We start from the raw sequence: 14846 nt of genomic DNA, 5'->3' as shown, positions 1-14846 counted from the left end.
AGGATAATAAACACATTTACAATATTTATTGAAAACATTCATGTATAAAATGGAGCCCTGAGGCTCAAGCCCTTGTGCAGGGTCAACTGTGTGTCTCCTCTCCCACCATCTTGGTAGAGAAAGCCACTGTTACACACAGCAGTTGTATCTTTCAGGAGTGTTTGGCAGAAGTGAGGTCAATACAACTGAAGAAAGTCATTCATGATGTCAGTTTTCACACAAGTTATTTGGAGAAAGGAGTGGGCCATTGGAGCTGAGTGACAGTAGATGGTAATAGCCTAATTTGTCTTGATTACAGTTTATTGGGTCCTTTCACTTCTTTGTGACCATACAGTATAAGTAAAAATGATTATTTCCTTTATCCAGAGAAGAAATCAAGGCCTGGAGTGGCTACCTCACATCTCAAAGTCAACATCTGGGAGGGCTTGAACTCCAGGCTTCTCTCTTGTTCTTCCCATCTTCCTCAGCACACGAGGTCCAAGGAAGGTAAAGACTTTCTTCTTCGGATCTCTCCTCTGTAGGCCAGTGTGAAGATTGCCTGCTGAGCAGGTGAAAAGCTGGACTCCAGTAGCTGCCTTTTCCTTCCATGGCCCAAAGAACTTCTGTATAAACTCAACCTGTCCGTCTCCTGCCATTCATTTCTCTTGCTTTTCAAACATATAGTATGTTACTCTAAGCTTATAGAAATTTGCAGTTGAAATTCAAATGAACCCTGGCAGTAAGTAAGTGCTGTAACTATGGGGAGCTTTTTATTCTTTACGACATAAAGAAGAATATTTGAAAGAATACATTTCAAACATTATTGGAATTTGCTGAAAGTGGACAGGAATTGGCATTTGGATGCTTCAGTCAACACCATCCAGACAGAAAATTCAGGAACGAGGTGCAAGTTTTCAAAGCAAATATGACTATTTTTAGCATGCAGATTGTTTTCATTAGCTGTGGTTCCCTGTAACATTTTATTTTTATTTTTATACTAGCCATATATTTTTTTTTCTGCTCCCCCCCCCCCTTTAAGCATATCATTTAAGCCTAAATTAAGCATCAGATAGGAGCTGAACAACTGCTCTCATGGACAAAATATACAAACAATAAAAATTCAATGAGCCTAAATACATCACAAGTAAAACCTAGTTCTGAGTGTGGTTGCATGTGGAATTTCACTTTATCTTGATGTCTGGTGGAGGCTCACGGAGAAAAGCACACAGCACTCCTTCTCTGGCACTTCACCTTGAGAGAATGTTGTCTCTGGGTAAAAACAAGATACTGCTTTCCAGCCACCTTTAGATCTTCCTCCTGATGTGTTAATGGCACCTTTTGGGACATCAATCAACAAATATGGTTTGAGCTCTTGCTAGGAGGTCACAACCACACCAGGCATGCAAGGGATATAAAATCCTAAGTGAAAGATTCTTATTCTCTAGGTATTTAAGGGGTAGTTTTGAACAGTGAACACATAGCCCAAATGGTCTATTTCTTGCTGCTAAACCCCTGAAAGACGCTGCTAATCCATCACAGCATCCTTCTTAGACTCTGTAAGAGGCCTTGTGATTGTCCTCTGACTAGCCATACCCAACCTGAAACAGCACGTGAGATGCAGCCCATGGACCATACCTGAAGTGATTTGTGAGACAAAGAAAAAGACAAGAGTAAAAATAACAAAGCACTAAATTAGGTAGGTACATCTTCAACTCCAGTGATGACCTTCTTTAAGAGGAAGGGTTGCCACTGGGTCTTGTTCAAACAACTAGAACTGGGAGAGATGGAGGAAAACAGAGGAACAGACGCCAAAGAGCAGATGTGTGGACAGAGGAAATGAATATGGAATAGGAATATGAATGTGGAAAAGGGGTCAGAGAGTAGGGTTCATTATCTGTCCATTTCGTTCAGAAACTTCCCCTATTATGGTATATTTCCGTTCACAAGTTCTAACCAATGGTTTCTAGTCTGTGGATGCCTCCTGGCACCCAAAAGTGAAATGTATCATACTCTGGAAGGTGTGTGAGCTCATTTTCAAAGAACAAAGATGACTGAGTCATATTTTTTGTGCCAATAAAATGTGTAAACTAAAGGTGACTTTAAAATACTGCCAAATCATCCCTCCACCAAGCTCATTAAAGAAAGCCTTCCCAAATACAGTCCTTTGGATTCATTATGGGCAAGGCTGATGGTTACTTTTTGCTCCCTTGGATGAGAAAATGAAGGAAGCTCCAGGCTTCTTGCACTTCTTGAAAACAGATGAAAGAATAAACCGATCTCTGCCTTTTACAGTTGGGGTGTGTACCTGGCTGGAGGCAGAACTGGCTAGGATGACCTCGTATCTTCCCTTCAAGCAATAGCATTCTATGTATTTCACACTGAACTGGACAAGAATCAGCATATCCTGTTTTGAACATCTGCACAATTAGATTGAGGAGTTATTCTGGTTGCCTGATATTTATCCATAAGGAGTGTGAAATGGTGCCTCTTACCCTTTCTATCTAAGGGAAATGATGGTGTAAAATTCATTAAATTCTCCTGAAATTGCCAGAGAGGACACATATATACTCAGCACCATTGTCTTCTAGAAAATAGGCTTTGGAAAATCTTGGAGAAGTACTGGATAACAATTCATCTGTTGCTGAAAATGACATGATCGCAGGTGGGAAAATGACCTGGCCAAAGTTCCTTCCTAATTCCCCTGTGGGTGCAGAAGTGTGTGGATGGGTGCCATACCCTTTTATATTCAGGCAGGTGCCTTCTGATTTCTGACTCAATTTCTCTGCTCTTAGCTATGTCTGTTTAGGAAGGTCAAAGAAAGAGTTTGGAATATTAGTTGTAGGAATGCACTTCGGAACTGGATCTCCCAAATTTGAGCAGTTTGTAAATCCATTTTGCCCAAACTGCACAATGGGCATTCACAAGTGTTGCATCAACTTTCCATCAGGTATCTGCTAGCCCCATGATATAGAAATCTTGCAATCTGGGGGAGATGCAAGATTTTCTTTTTTAAGGAGTGTGCAAGCAGAAAAAGCCCAACAATCCATGTAGCAGCTTGAAGGTTTGTTGTATTGAATAAACAATGCTGAATGTTGGCATTAAAAAATAAGTATCTCATTATATTTTCTCAGGTCACTGTAGCATCAACAGACTTCCCTATAAACCATTTCCCTATTCCATCACCATTCCTCCAAAGGGGGCCTACTAATTTGAATGGCACACTTGAAAACCTATCCTGCTACCGAGGATGTGACACAGTGGAAATGACACAGGCTTTGGAGACAACAGGGTTTAGTTTCAACACCAGATCAGCCCGTTTCTATGTGACAGTAGGCAATTTTTAAAAAATTTGTTCAGCCTTGGCTTTCTTTTTGATAAGCTGGGAATTAGAATTTACCAATGTCAGAGTTATTGCGGACATGGTCTGGTATCTGCCAGACACAGGGTGCATGGTCAATAATTGATAGCTGATCCTGAGAAAACCCTTGTTGGATGCTTGGAGGAAGACAGGAAATGGCTGGTGGTATCACTGTGGTGCTGGAGTTTGGTGGTGGGGGGTAAGCCTGTGGTAGAAAGCTGTGTTGGACTTCTCTTTCTGAGATACTGTGCATTTTCTTGTTGTTTGGGGGCCTGTCCATTTCTGAATGTGGTTTGTTTCCTGTTTCTCATCAACCCATTTTCCTTCCTTCCGAAACCCATTCAACCTTTATTTTCTTCCCAGCATCTTTAAGAAACATAATAAAGTTTAACACGACCACTCCCTTCCTCTAAGAAAATGAAAAAATATTTTTTCCAGTTACACCTAAGGCAATGTGTCATAAGCTGGCAGGGTTCACTTGTTCTTTTGAACTGGGAAGCTAGGCTGGTAGAACCAGGAAGCTGTGAGATGAACAGGATGGATCTAAGGAGGAGGGATAGATCCCTAAGAATCAGCTGGATTTGCAGTTCTTTTTTTTTTTTTTTTTTTAAATATATTTTATTGATATTTTACAGAGAGGAAGGGAGAGGGAAGGGAGAGAGACAGAACTAGAAACATCGACGAGAGAGAAACATCGACCAGCTGCCTCCTGCACACCCCCTACTGGGGATGTGCCCGCAACCAATGCACATGCCCTTGACCGGAATCGAACCTGGGACCCTTCAGTCCGCAGACCGAGGCTCCACCACTGAGCCAAACCGGTTTGGGCTGGATTTGCAGTTCTTGATTAACACATAATGCACTGACAGAATTGGGTAGATCTGTGAGAATGGTAAGATACATATGGAGAAGTCAGGTTAGGGATCCACCATCTAAATACCTACCATAGCATCTACATTTAGAAGCAAAACTTAGTTTCTCGGGTGGGTATTACATCTGAACTCACCAGTCTGTACCTAGCATAGCTTGTACCTAGCATAGATAGTCTTGTCTAATATATCTGAAAGAGCTCACTCAAGCCCTTGCTCTAGCACTTACTATCTATACGATGCTACAATTTTTTTTCTCAGCTGTGTTGGAATTGTTTTAAGGATTATTTAAGATAACATATGTAGAGCATCCTATGCCTGGAATATAAGAAGCTATCAACAAACTTAGTACCTGAAACCAAGAAACTCAGGAAGAATATTTTCTAAATCAACAACAAAATGGAAAACGAGAAGTTAGTGCCAAGAGCTAAGGACAAGGAAGCAGGTTATTAATGAAAATAGTTGGGATAGTCTGGGAGTCAGAGGGAAAACCTGAATGTGACATTCATTATTGCTGCCTCCTGACAGAAGCACCAGACACCCAGTTTTTAGTAACCTGTATGACTCATGATATTAATTTGTAATAAAAAATAAAGGAAGAAAGGACTAGGGGGGGGGGAGGGTCACTTGAGAGGCACACCTGTAGGGATTTTTCTTATTGTTTGCTGTCAGAGGTTTTCTGTTATTGTTATTTATCTTTAGTTTGTTTTCCTTCTTATCCTAGGGAGAAATTGGCGAAGTGTGGACTTGCATAAAATTATGAATGGGTGGGCTTTCAAGACTCTGCTGGTTCATGTGAAAGCCCCTACTAACTATATGGTCCATCCAGTCATACTTTCTACCCCCACTTAATCTGGCTTTGGAAAAATAACAAAGACAACTCCTGCTTTTCTGGACTCTTTCACTTTGATCCCGTGTTCTCGGTAGATACAAGCCTACCACTGAAAACAACATTGTCACAAGACGCCATGGACTGACTGTTCTGAAGACCAAGGTTGGGCCTCTGAGAAGCTATAGATCAGAGGTTCCCAAACTTGTTTGTGCCGTAGACCCCTTGCCATGTTTTTCGGTTTTGGGTAGACCCCCTACTTACCTGATATTGATTTTTTTGTAAATTTCTAACTGTAGTGAAGTTTAGTGTTAAAATTTAATAAAAAATAATGTACCTACTTTTCTCCGGCATTCTCAAACAAAATAACACTGATTCACTATAATTTGTATGATAAACTACCAGTTTATAGTTTTTAAAATATTTTCTCAGCACTTTCCTATTCAAGATTCAGGAAACGAATGAACATATTTTTCTCACATTCATATTTATAGAGTGACGAATTGAACAAGTCGGTGCAAGTTTGCGAAGCTTTGAGACAAAAATTGGCAAGAATGTTTACTGCGCGTATGCAAGATGATACTGGTATATCATTATGTGCAGGTTTTTATCCTACAACTTACACAATTTTATAAACATATATAATAAATTTTTTACTTCATAGGTACTTTTATAAATAATTTATATGTTTTTATATTATAAGATAATATGATGTAAGTAAATAGGTACTATCAGTGTATGTTGAGATCCACTATCGTGGACCCCCATTTTCATTTCATGGACCCCCAAATTTTTTTTTCCGCTGACGTAGACCCCTTGCAGGTTGTCATAGACCCCTGGGGGTCGATATAGACCACTTTGGGAATCACTGCTATAGATGCTTCTATCACAAAAATAACAATGGGAATGATGATATGCAACAATACTAATAACTATGATGCAGTTTCTGTGCTAAAATTTTTATAAACATTGTCTTTAATCCCCCAGGCCATGCTGTAAGGTAGGCATTATTGTCCCCGTTTTACAAATGCAAAAATTGAGGCTTGGAGACATTAAGGAATATACTGCAGGGCACATTGAGCTTCTAGTGATGCTGGCATGAGATTCGGGTCCATGGGACAACACAGCTGTTTGAGGCCATCACCCTGCACAGACGCCTGTGATGACCTTCATCCAGTTGAGCTTTTCAAAGTCCTGAAAACTCAGACGTTGGCTGTGTTGAATCCTCCTTTCCATCATTCTCCCCACCTCCCCCTGCTTTTAGAATGGAAACTTGCAGTCACTGGGGAGTATGGTTCTAAGGCAGTGCTTTCTGATTTCTTGAAGACCATCATAAACTACAATTAGTTCATAATAATTAGCAAGAAACAAATGCTTCTTTAAAAAGCACCCATTTACTTAAAATGATTTTTAATTTCATAATGACTAGTATGTAATTATAGCACAGCAGAGCTATTTAGTTTGGAAAAAAAGCTTCAAAGATGAGAGCCCATATAGTGTTTACTTGCTCTGGGGTTCTAATTACTTCAAAAACCAGCAAAACCTCATATATGATTACTAACAGCATTCACTAGCTGCTTAGAGGGAAGCTGAACCAATCTTTTTTTTTCTTCTTCTTCTTTTTTTCTTTTAGCTCCATTAACATGGGAAATAAATAATAAAAGACACCAGGGGCACTCATGCACTATGTCATGATCACTTTCCTGCTCTGTTGCCAGGTCAGGCCTCTTATGCTAGAGAAATAAAAAATAAATAATAAAACCAAACATGTCTTCCTGGTCATTTTCTGAAATGAGACCAACAGAAAAAGACCAGCGAGGAACACAAAGCTGGGTATTGTTTCTCTGTAATGTGTTAGCAACCCCAGGTCGCTTTAATTTGGTTTCATTACATTTCCAATATGTGCGTGCATCAATTCATCTTCTTTCTCCCCCTAGTTAAGATTTATGCAGTTTATTAATCACCTCGCCACAGTCATCTCAGCAGTTTCGTTTAGCAGAGTAAGCCAGTCAAACCTTGTCAGACTTTTGGGGATGTCACGTGGCAGACTGTAGATTCCTGGCAACTCGAATCACTCTTGCCAATATGAGATTTTTCCAGAGCCATCCATCTTAGGGCCATCTGATATATCACATCTGTCTCTGCTCTCCTCCTAATTGATGGGCTGAGAGACACCTGCTAGATCTCACAAACATTCCCTCAAAGCAACCTCAGGCAAGGGGCTGCCGGGCAGCAGGGAGCTCAGAATGGCAGGCAGTCACACATCGGGTGCCCCAAATATAATTTGAATGATCCAAGGAGCTTGAGTGGCATTCGAAGAGCCCACACTTTTCAGAGTTCTCTGATAAGCAACCGTAAACCTTCCACACATTCACTGCACGCTCCGATGGTCGAAAAAGACAATGTTGCTGGATGTAATGGAATGGTCAGTCACTATGGCTTCTTTGCTTACAGTAGAGCTAACCTCATTGAGGGGTGGTTGGCACTGCCTCAGTGGCTGTCATTGATTCTAACGCTTGGTCACACTGATTTTTTTTTAAATGCTATCAGTTTTCCGATGCCAACTCCAGTCTGCCTAAAGTGCTAAAAGGCTACAGCCCTAAGCATGCTTAGTACAGTCTCAAATCATTTTCAAACACTCGTTAAGTCCCTAACAGCACATCTGAGTCACTGGCCAGCTTGTATTGAGATACTGGAAGTTCAGAGTGGGATTCCGAATAGCTCTAATCAGAGAGAAGCAATCTCAGCGCAATTATTTATTTGAGAGAGGAGTCTTCGGAGCTTGCCTAGGTCTTATCTGTTTACGTCATCAAACGAGTAAGGTTCCGGGGTGGCACTTTTTACACTCAAGAGCTCAAATAAGAAAGAATCCATGACCTAGGAGCTCTTAACAATGGATCAGCTAAGGAGAGATTAGGGCCCTTATATAAAAACAGGACACAGGAGACACATTGAAAAATGACCAATTTGATGGTAAGCAAGTTTAAGGAGAAAGCCAGAGAAGAAAATGAGCTATAAAAGTACTACCTCTACCATCTTTCAAATGTGGTTGTACTTCCAAAATCTTGGAATTAATAGCACTCAAAGCTGCTCAGCCTCACCCCTTTAGAAAGTGGCAATGTGTTTGAGCAAAGAGAGCTCCACGCTAGAAAGGAGAGACCTGCATTGTAGCTCTCACTGTGTACAAAACCAGGTCATTAAACCCGCCCTGCAATAAAGGGGTTGGATCAAACAGTGATTCCCGACCAGTCACCCTCAAAGGTGGCAGTGGGTCTCCACGCAGGAGTTTTGCTTTCCATTGTATTCCCTGAAAGAGGTCCCACTGGTTATTTTGTGATAATCCAATACTCTAATTGGAGGATCCTGTTTTTACTCAGTGGGAAATCAGTGTAAGTACCACTTCATAAGTGCACCTTGTAAAGAGAATCTTTCCAAAAGTAGAACTCATGGGGAATAAAGCACATTTTACAGGGGAACTTGGTGGTGGCCAGTGTAGAAATGGTTTTATAAACATTCCTTCTGGGTCATGGTTTCTATTACTACAAATCTGCAAATATCTATGTTCTCCAGCCCTTTCCCGGTACCTTTTGGCTTTCCGTGTAGAAGTTTCTATTATACTTAACAAACCCATGACTTTACGATCCCTTCCCATTCAATCCTATACATTCAGGGAGCGTTTTAATCAAACCTCACAATTTCCCTGGCTTACACGCTCCTCGCTTCACTGCCCTAATTATGTTAATAAGCAGCTTAACTAAAATGCTGGCTTACATTTATATTTCAAGTTAATTGTGTACACTTTCCTGGTCTGGTGAAAACCTTGAGCGTCCTTCCTCCTGTGACAATGTTTCACCATGTCTATCTGTTAAGGGCATGAATAATTCAAGTAACTATTGCTACACAGACATCTTTACTTTCTAGTTTCTCTCTCTCTCTCTCCCTCTCTCTCTCCCTCTCTCTCTCTCTCCCTCCCTCTCTCCCTCCCTCTCTCTCTCTCTCTCTCTCTCTCTCTCTCTCTCTCTCTCTCTCTCTCTCTCTCTCTCTCTCTTTCTCTCTCTCCACAATGCAAAGAAAAGATCTCAAAGCTCTGTCATTTTGGCTGTTTAGTCAGAGAGAAAAAGAGAGCTCCCACCCAGGCCTGCAGAAGCGCTTAGATCTGGTGGATGGAAATGAAAATCCGGCAGCATTCCGTGGGTCAGCCGCGCAGCCCACGGGGTGTGGGTACCCCCATTCCACCTGCTGTTATCATTTAGCAAACTGTTTTCTCAAAGGGAGGGGGAAAGCAGGAAGTGGAAAAAGAGAATGAACTGGAAAGTCACTTCCTAATCACAGTCCCCGGGGAATGGAAAACAGAATTCCCCTTATGGTCTAATGATCCTTTTGGTATTTTTAATGAAACCAAATCAGGCGCGTTTCCAGTGTCTGGTGGATGTTTCAGAGGCTTCACCGCCACATGCCCCTGGCTCAGAAAGGAAATATGTACTAACATCCCCGAGCTTCCGCATTATCATCTATTGCCATTTAGTTCCCAGAAGGAGCTTTGCCGCCTTTCTGACGTGGACGGAAAAGGCTAGAGGAACCTGAAGACCCATGTGAATTGTCACGGGTTTGGCTCGCCTGAAACCACAGCAGTGTGACCTCAGAAATGGGGATCAGGTCCCCGCGGGGCAGCTGACCCTTTGGTAACAACTTGTTAGGTACAAGGCAATGCATCCTAGGCATGTCCTGCTTTAAAGGCAAAAGTGAATACACTGGCCTCTTTCTGCCCCTGCCCTTGCATTTGGTCTATAAAAGAAGAAAAATGCTACAGGATGACGCTTTAGAAGCAGAATTACGCTGCTGACTATAAAATCGCAGCATGCCTGAATCAGGGGATTTGGGTCAATCTAAGAAAACACATTCTGGAATCTCTGAATAAAAAGCAGCATTTACAGATGCACAGAAATAAACAACAACAATACATGAACAAATACTTCTATCTGCATTGCTATGAGGCCAGGCTAGACTTTAATTTTCATGCTGTTCAACACACACACACACACACACACACACACACACACACACACAGACTCCTGGAAAATGGAGCATGATTTCATTTTATTTAGGCAGTGTCTGAAACTCAGAAAGGCTAAAGAGCGGCTCCCAGGCCACACAGGTGCCGGTGGAGAGGCCAGCTGAATGTTTTCTAGATGCTGTAAGGATCTAGACCATTTCCCCATTTTACAGATGAATTCTGAACTTAAGGGCCATCAGATAGACAAGGTAAAAGCATGAGTGTGAAGTGTTGAGGCTATGGGTTCACATGCAGTCAACTCAAGATAGCTGAAGGACTGATACTCTGGTGGTTAGCTTCTTATAAGCCGGGGAAACGTCTGTTTGTGCTCGTCTTAGTGGTGCCAGCGACAGGCATTTAATCAATGGAAGGACAATCTATAAAACGGTAAACAGAAAATATGTAAGTCAATTTATGATTGGTTATGAAATACACCATTCTCTTCAACAGATTTATCTCCATTTGGATTGTCTTTTTCAAACAAACAAATAAAAAATTGGTGAAAATTAGAAGCATATGAGTACTTCTAGAAACCTGTTGAAAATGTGAAACCCAAAACACCCCTAAAGTGCACTCAGATCACAGGTCCCAACTGGTGATAGTTTTCACTCTTAGGGTTCAGTGTCAAATCCTTCAAGAAATCCCAGCTCCCTCCCACACCCTCAGGTTCCCAGCCCCGGGTGAGATGTGGCCAGGAGAAGCAAAGGGGCAGGCAATGCCTGGGAAACAGGCATGGGCCCCTCACTAGGACTTCAGTCACAAGCCCGCTCTGTCACACCGTCCTCACCCTCAACTTCTTAGGCATCGAAGACACATCAAAAGCTGATCATAAGCCCACACTGAAGTAAGACTCAGCACGACCTACTCAGCTGAAGAGAACTGGCCCTAATTTTGGGTATCCTTACATCCCAATCTAAGGGCAGCTTGCTTCCATGTCAAACACATCTGCCTGCCAACTTAGGCGGGAAAACGATTGGTCAGCAATGAGGCACAATCTGCCATTCAGGGACATGAGCAGAGCCTGTGTGCAGGGTCAGAGAAAGCTCCTCCTACCAGACGGACAGCCAGGAATGCCCTTTTCTTGCTCGGTGAGTGCAAATCTCTTCATTCCTACTCCAAGGCCCAGGAGCCTGGCTACACAGCTTGACTCTCCCCTTAGCTGCGCGGGTTGAAAAGACGGACCTGGGTGTAACACACAGGAGTGATGTAGGTGCACGCTACCATCGGCAAATGGAACACAAACTTAATTGTTTGCCTAGTGAAGGGAGAGGTTCAGAGGCTTGTTTCCCCAGGAGCAGGGCAGGCTGCAGGCACCAGGAGGTGCAGCTGAAATCCCCACTCGTTACATGTTGCTGAAAGGTGACGTTAATAATTTATGAACAGGCCACCACTACACAAGACTGCGTTTGTAAGAGCTACAGAGGGATGGGATAAACAGGAACTTAACTTCTTAACAAAAACTGAAGAATGGAAAAGACAAAAAACCTTGTTGTGAGTAACACATGGAATATAAATATTATCTTGGACCATCGGGGAAAAATTGTGTAGAGTCACGCAACAAAAGGCGATGCTTTTTCTTCTGATCTGCTTTCCAAGCACAGGGTTGGGTCTGAGGACATTTATCTGATTAAAGGGAATTTTTGTAAGTGTTGAGGCTCATCTAGTTAAGGAAGGCTGGGATGCATTCTATTTTGTGTGCGTATTGTTCAAGAATGATCAGCAAAGTCTGGAGTGCAGGAACTTCATTATGTTATTATGTGAGAGAGAAAGAGAAGAAAAGTTTGTTTTATTCCTTTTAACTGCCAAACAGCTTTAATATGCAGTTTAGCAGTTAGAGTAAAGCAAACTTTTTCTTTTTACTAGAAAGTTGGATAAATGGGGTATCCAAGGCAGCTAGACACAAAAGAAATGGAGTTTGTCTAGGTCACTTTTGGGCATATGGATTCACTTAGATTTCTTCATCAATTAGATACAATATAACATGAAATAAAAGAGAATTGGATTCCTAGACTCAGCTGAATTAAAAGGTCAGAGCTCTAAATGATTGCTTGCTTTGTTGCTTGAATAGCAAATTATTGGTAAAGGGATATTTTTTATTTTTATACCTTTATTTAATCTCAGTATTTATATACTTTTCTAATAGCTATCAGAAAAGTGCTGTGATGCAAATATATGTTGCAATTCAATAAATACATGGATTATATTTCTCATCATTCTGTATCTTAGAGATGCTTTGAAGCTTTGAAATAACCAAATCCATTTACCAGGAAATAAAACCATGTCCAAACTACACAATGAAACCCCTACTATCAATGTATAACAAAGATGCATATTCCACATAGGAAAGTATCAGATGCTAGAAATTCAACTTGGTAATGTAAAGCCATAGCGATTTTTAAATTAAATACGAACCTAAGTAAGAAAGTACGTATATGTAAAGCCCTGGTTAGTAATAATAATGACAATCCCAGCTGTCATTTATTGTGCATTTACAGTCAGTCCACATTGAGATGGGCACTAAGGTGATCCATTGAAATAAAAGATCAAGTTCTTGCTCTTAATGAACTCCAAATATAGGTTGTAAAAGGAAAGAGGAATTTCTTATGGGCCAGACATTAAGCAAAGAGCCACACACTTACATTTTATACTCAGAATAACCCTCTCAGGTAGGTGTTACCATTCCCAGTGTGTCTGTACAAGTCCTTCGGTTGATTTCTTACAGCCCCCACCCCCCAATCTCCACTGTCTTTCCACTGTAGTTTGACAGTCTGTTCAATGCTTCTTTGCCTCTGTATCTATTCCCCCCCCCCCCATATCTTTCTGACACTCATTTTTCCTCCATTTCTCCAATGCACAATTATCTTATTTTTGGGGTCTTTGAACTTGTGTTCAAAATGTTCACAATTAGGCAAGTGGTCAAATTCAGCAAGATTAGTGGGGACAAGAGGGGCAGACATGGACATCTAGGCAAAGTTCAGAGAAAGAGTGTTGTTCAGATTCAACAAAAGTAGTACCGGCAACGGGGTTAAGGAATAATCCTCTGAAAGGCTCTCACCACTTAGGCCTGTGATGAAAGATGTGGGTCACACTGGGCCTACTGACCTTACTGTGAAGATGCCTGAGGGGAAATTCTGCCTCAGTCAAGTTAGGTCAGAAATTCTGCGATGACCACATTGGGAGAACAAGGTAGTAGAAGCACAGAAGGAAGCAAGGCAGAGCATCTGTAATAGGTTTTGATTAAGAGGAAAAGGATCCTGTTCTCATCCAACATGAAGAAAAAGGTGTGCAGGGAGAACCATCTAGAGAATATGAGAATATAGGAGTCCAAGGAGCTGGCAGTTGGAAAAGTTCAGATGAAAGCCCACCCAAAATGCAGGAAGGTGAATTTAGAAGAGATTCTGAAAGACTGGCCAAAGTCACTTGGTGGCCTACAGACACATGGCTCTAACATTAATCAATGTAAATACATTAAGTCCTCACTTAATGGCATCAATATGCCCTTGGAACTCTAGCAACATGATGTATAATGAAACCAATTTTACTATAAGCTAATTGACATACACAAGAATTAAGTTCCTACAGCATCTCATTAGCATTATAATAAGACCACAATGAACCCAAGGATGTTATTCAAGTATTTACTGTATATATTTTTTGAATGGGAACAGTGGCTGGTAGATGGGTTTAATCTTCATTCAAAAGAGTGTAATAAAGATTTCCTGGGAGCCGGCCATGGTTCCTCTCATGATCACGTTCTGAACGTCCTGTGGATTAGGGTAGGTCAGGCAACGCCCCCAACCTCAGTGACTTCATGTCACAGAGGCTCATCCTCTCCCACATGACAGTTTTATGTGAGGCAGGCAGCTTTCCTCCATGCACACACTTATCGGTCCAGGTGCTATCCTCCTTAACATGCAGCCTCCACAGGTGCCTAGGAAAGGCGGGAGAGTGGAGAACCATGCAGGGAATGTCCTGCCCTGGCCCAGCTCTGGTCATGTGGCTCCAACTGAACTTCAAGCTCAGCTGGGAAATGCAGTTTCTGTGTGATTAGGAGCAAAGGGAGAGCAATGGTTTGCAGTGTGTGGTCCCAAATCATCAGGATCCAAATCAACTGGAATCTTGTTAGAAAAGAAAACCCACAGGCTCTACCACAGACCCAGGAATCAGGAGCTCAGCATTCTGGGTTTCAGTCAGTCCTTCAGGCTCTTCTGATGCACATGACAGTCAGAGAACCACTGGGGAAGGGTATTATTTAGCCAATCTCTTTCCGTCTGTTTTGGCTAATTTTTTTAAAAAAAACTTTTTGTTAATTTTTAAATGTTACAGATTACAGATGGTGCATGTTCAGTGAATCATATGTATTTTCAGCATTTATACATGTTCTCTACTGAAAATGAAGCTTACAGTCTCTACAATGAGCAAATTTAAACACGGGAACCAATTTTGAACTTAATACAATACATAAATGTTTACAAGAACTGCCTGTATTTTTGAACATTCATTTATAGAGTCAAATCATTTTATGCAACTGTCAGCATTATATATCCAGAGGTTAACAGGTTTAAAGATGTCTATCCACTGGTGAACCACTTGCAGAAACTCAAAAAAACAAACAAGCCAGAGTAGAAATGCTGATGGTAAATTAGAAGCAGGACCAGGAAGACTGACATGGGAATAAAACCCAGAGACAAAAATGACAGAAGAAGCTTAGGCGAAAGAGAAACTTTGGAAATGCAGAGTGAAATGGGGTGGGGCCAC

General features: G+C 41.5%; 1 protein-coding gene across 7 annotated transcripts in view; it reads right to left on the bottom strand.

Annotated features, from left to right (window-relative positions):
* The window catches only part of SAMD12 (sterile alpha motif domain containing 12), a 325419-nt gene that overhangs the window by 79434 nt on the left and 231139 nt on the right, over positions 1–14846 (bottom strand). For 2 of the 7 annotated variants that reach the window (XR_014793245.1, XM_084864988.1), the window contains one exon: positions 10121–10465. The exons of 4 other annotated variants lie outside the window; for them this stretch is intronic. Coding sequence is in view for 2 of the 3 variants with exons in the window: in XM_084864988.1 (XP_084721114.1) it covers positions 10446–10465 (20 nt within the window). In the remaining variant the exon portion in view is untranslated. Of the gene's footprint in view, positions 1–10114; positions 10466–14846 lie in introns of those variants that run through there. One more of the 7 variants, XM_084864987.1, reaches the window with a different exon arrangement.

The sequence above is a fragment of the Pipistrellus hanaki genome, assembly GCF_964339955.1.
Source record: "Pipistrellus hanaki genome assembly, chromosome: 17".
Lineage (NCBI taxonomy): Eukaryota > Metazoa > Chordata > Mammalia > Chiroptera > Vespertilionidae > Pipistrellus > Pipistrellus hanaki.
Note: the sequence above shows the minus strand (reverse complement) of the source record. Positions and strands in the feature narration are given on the sequence as shown.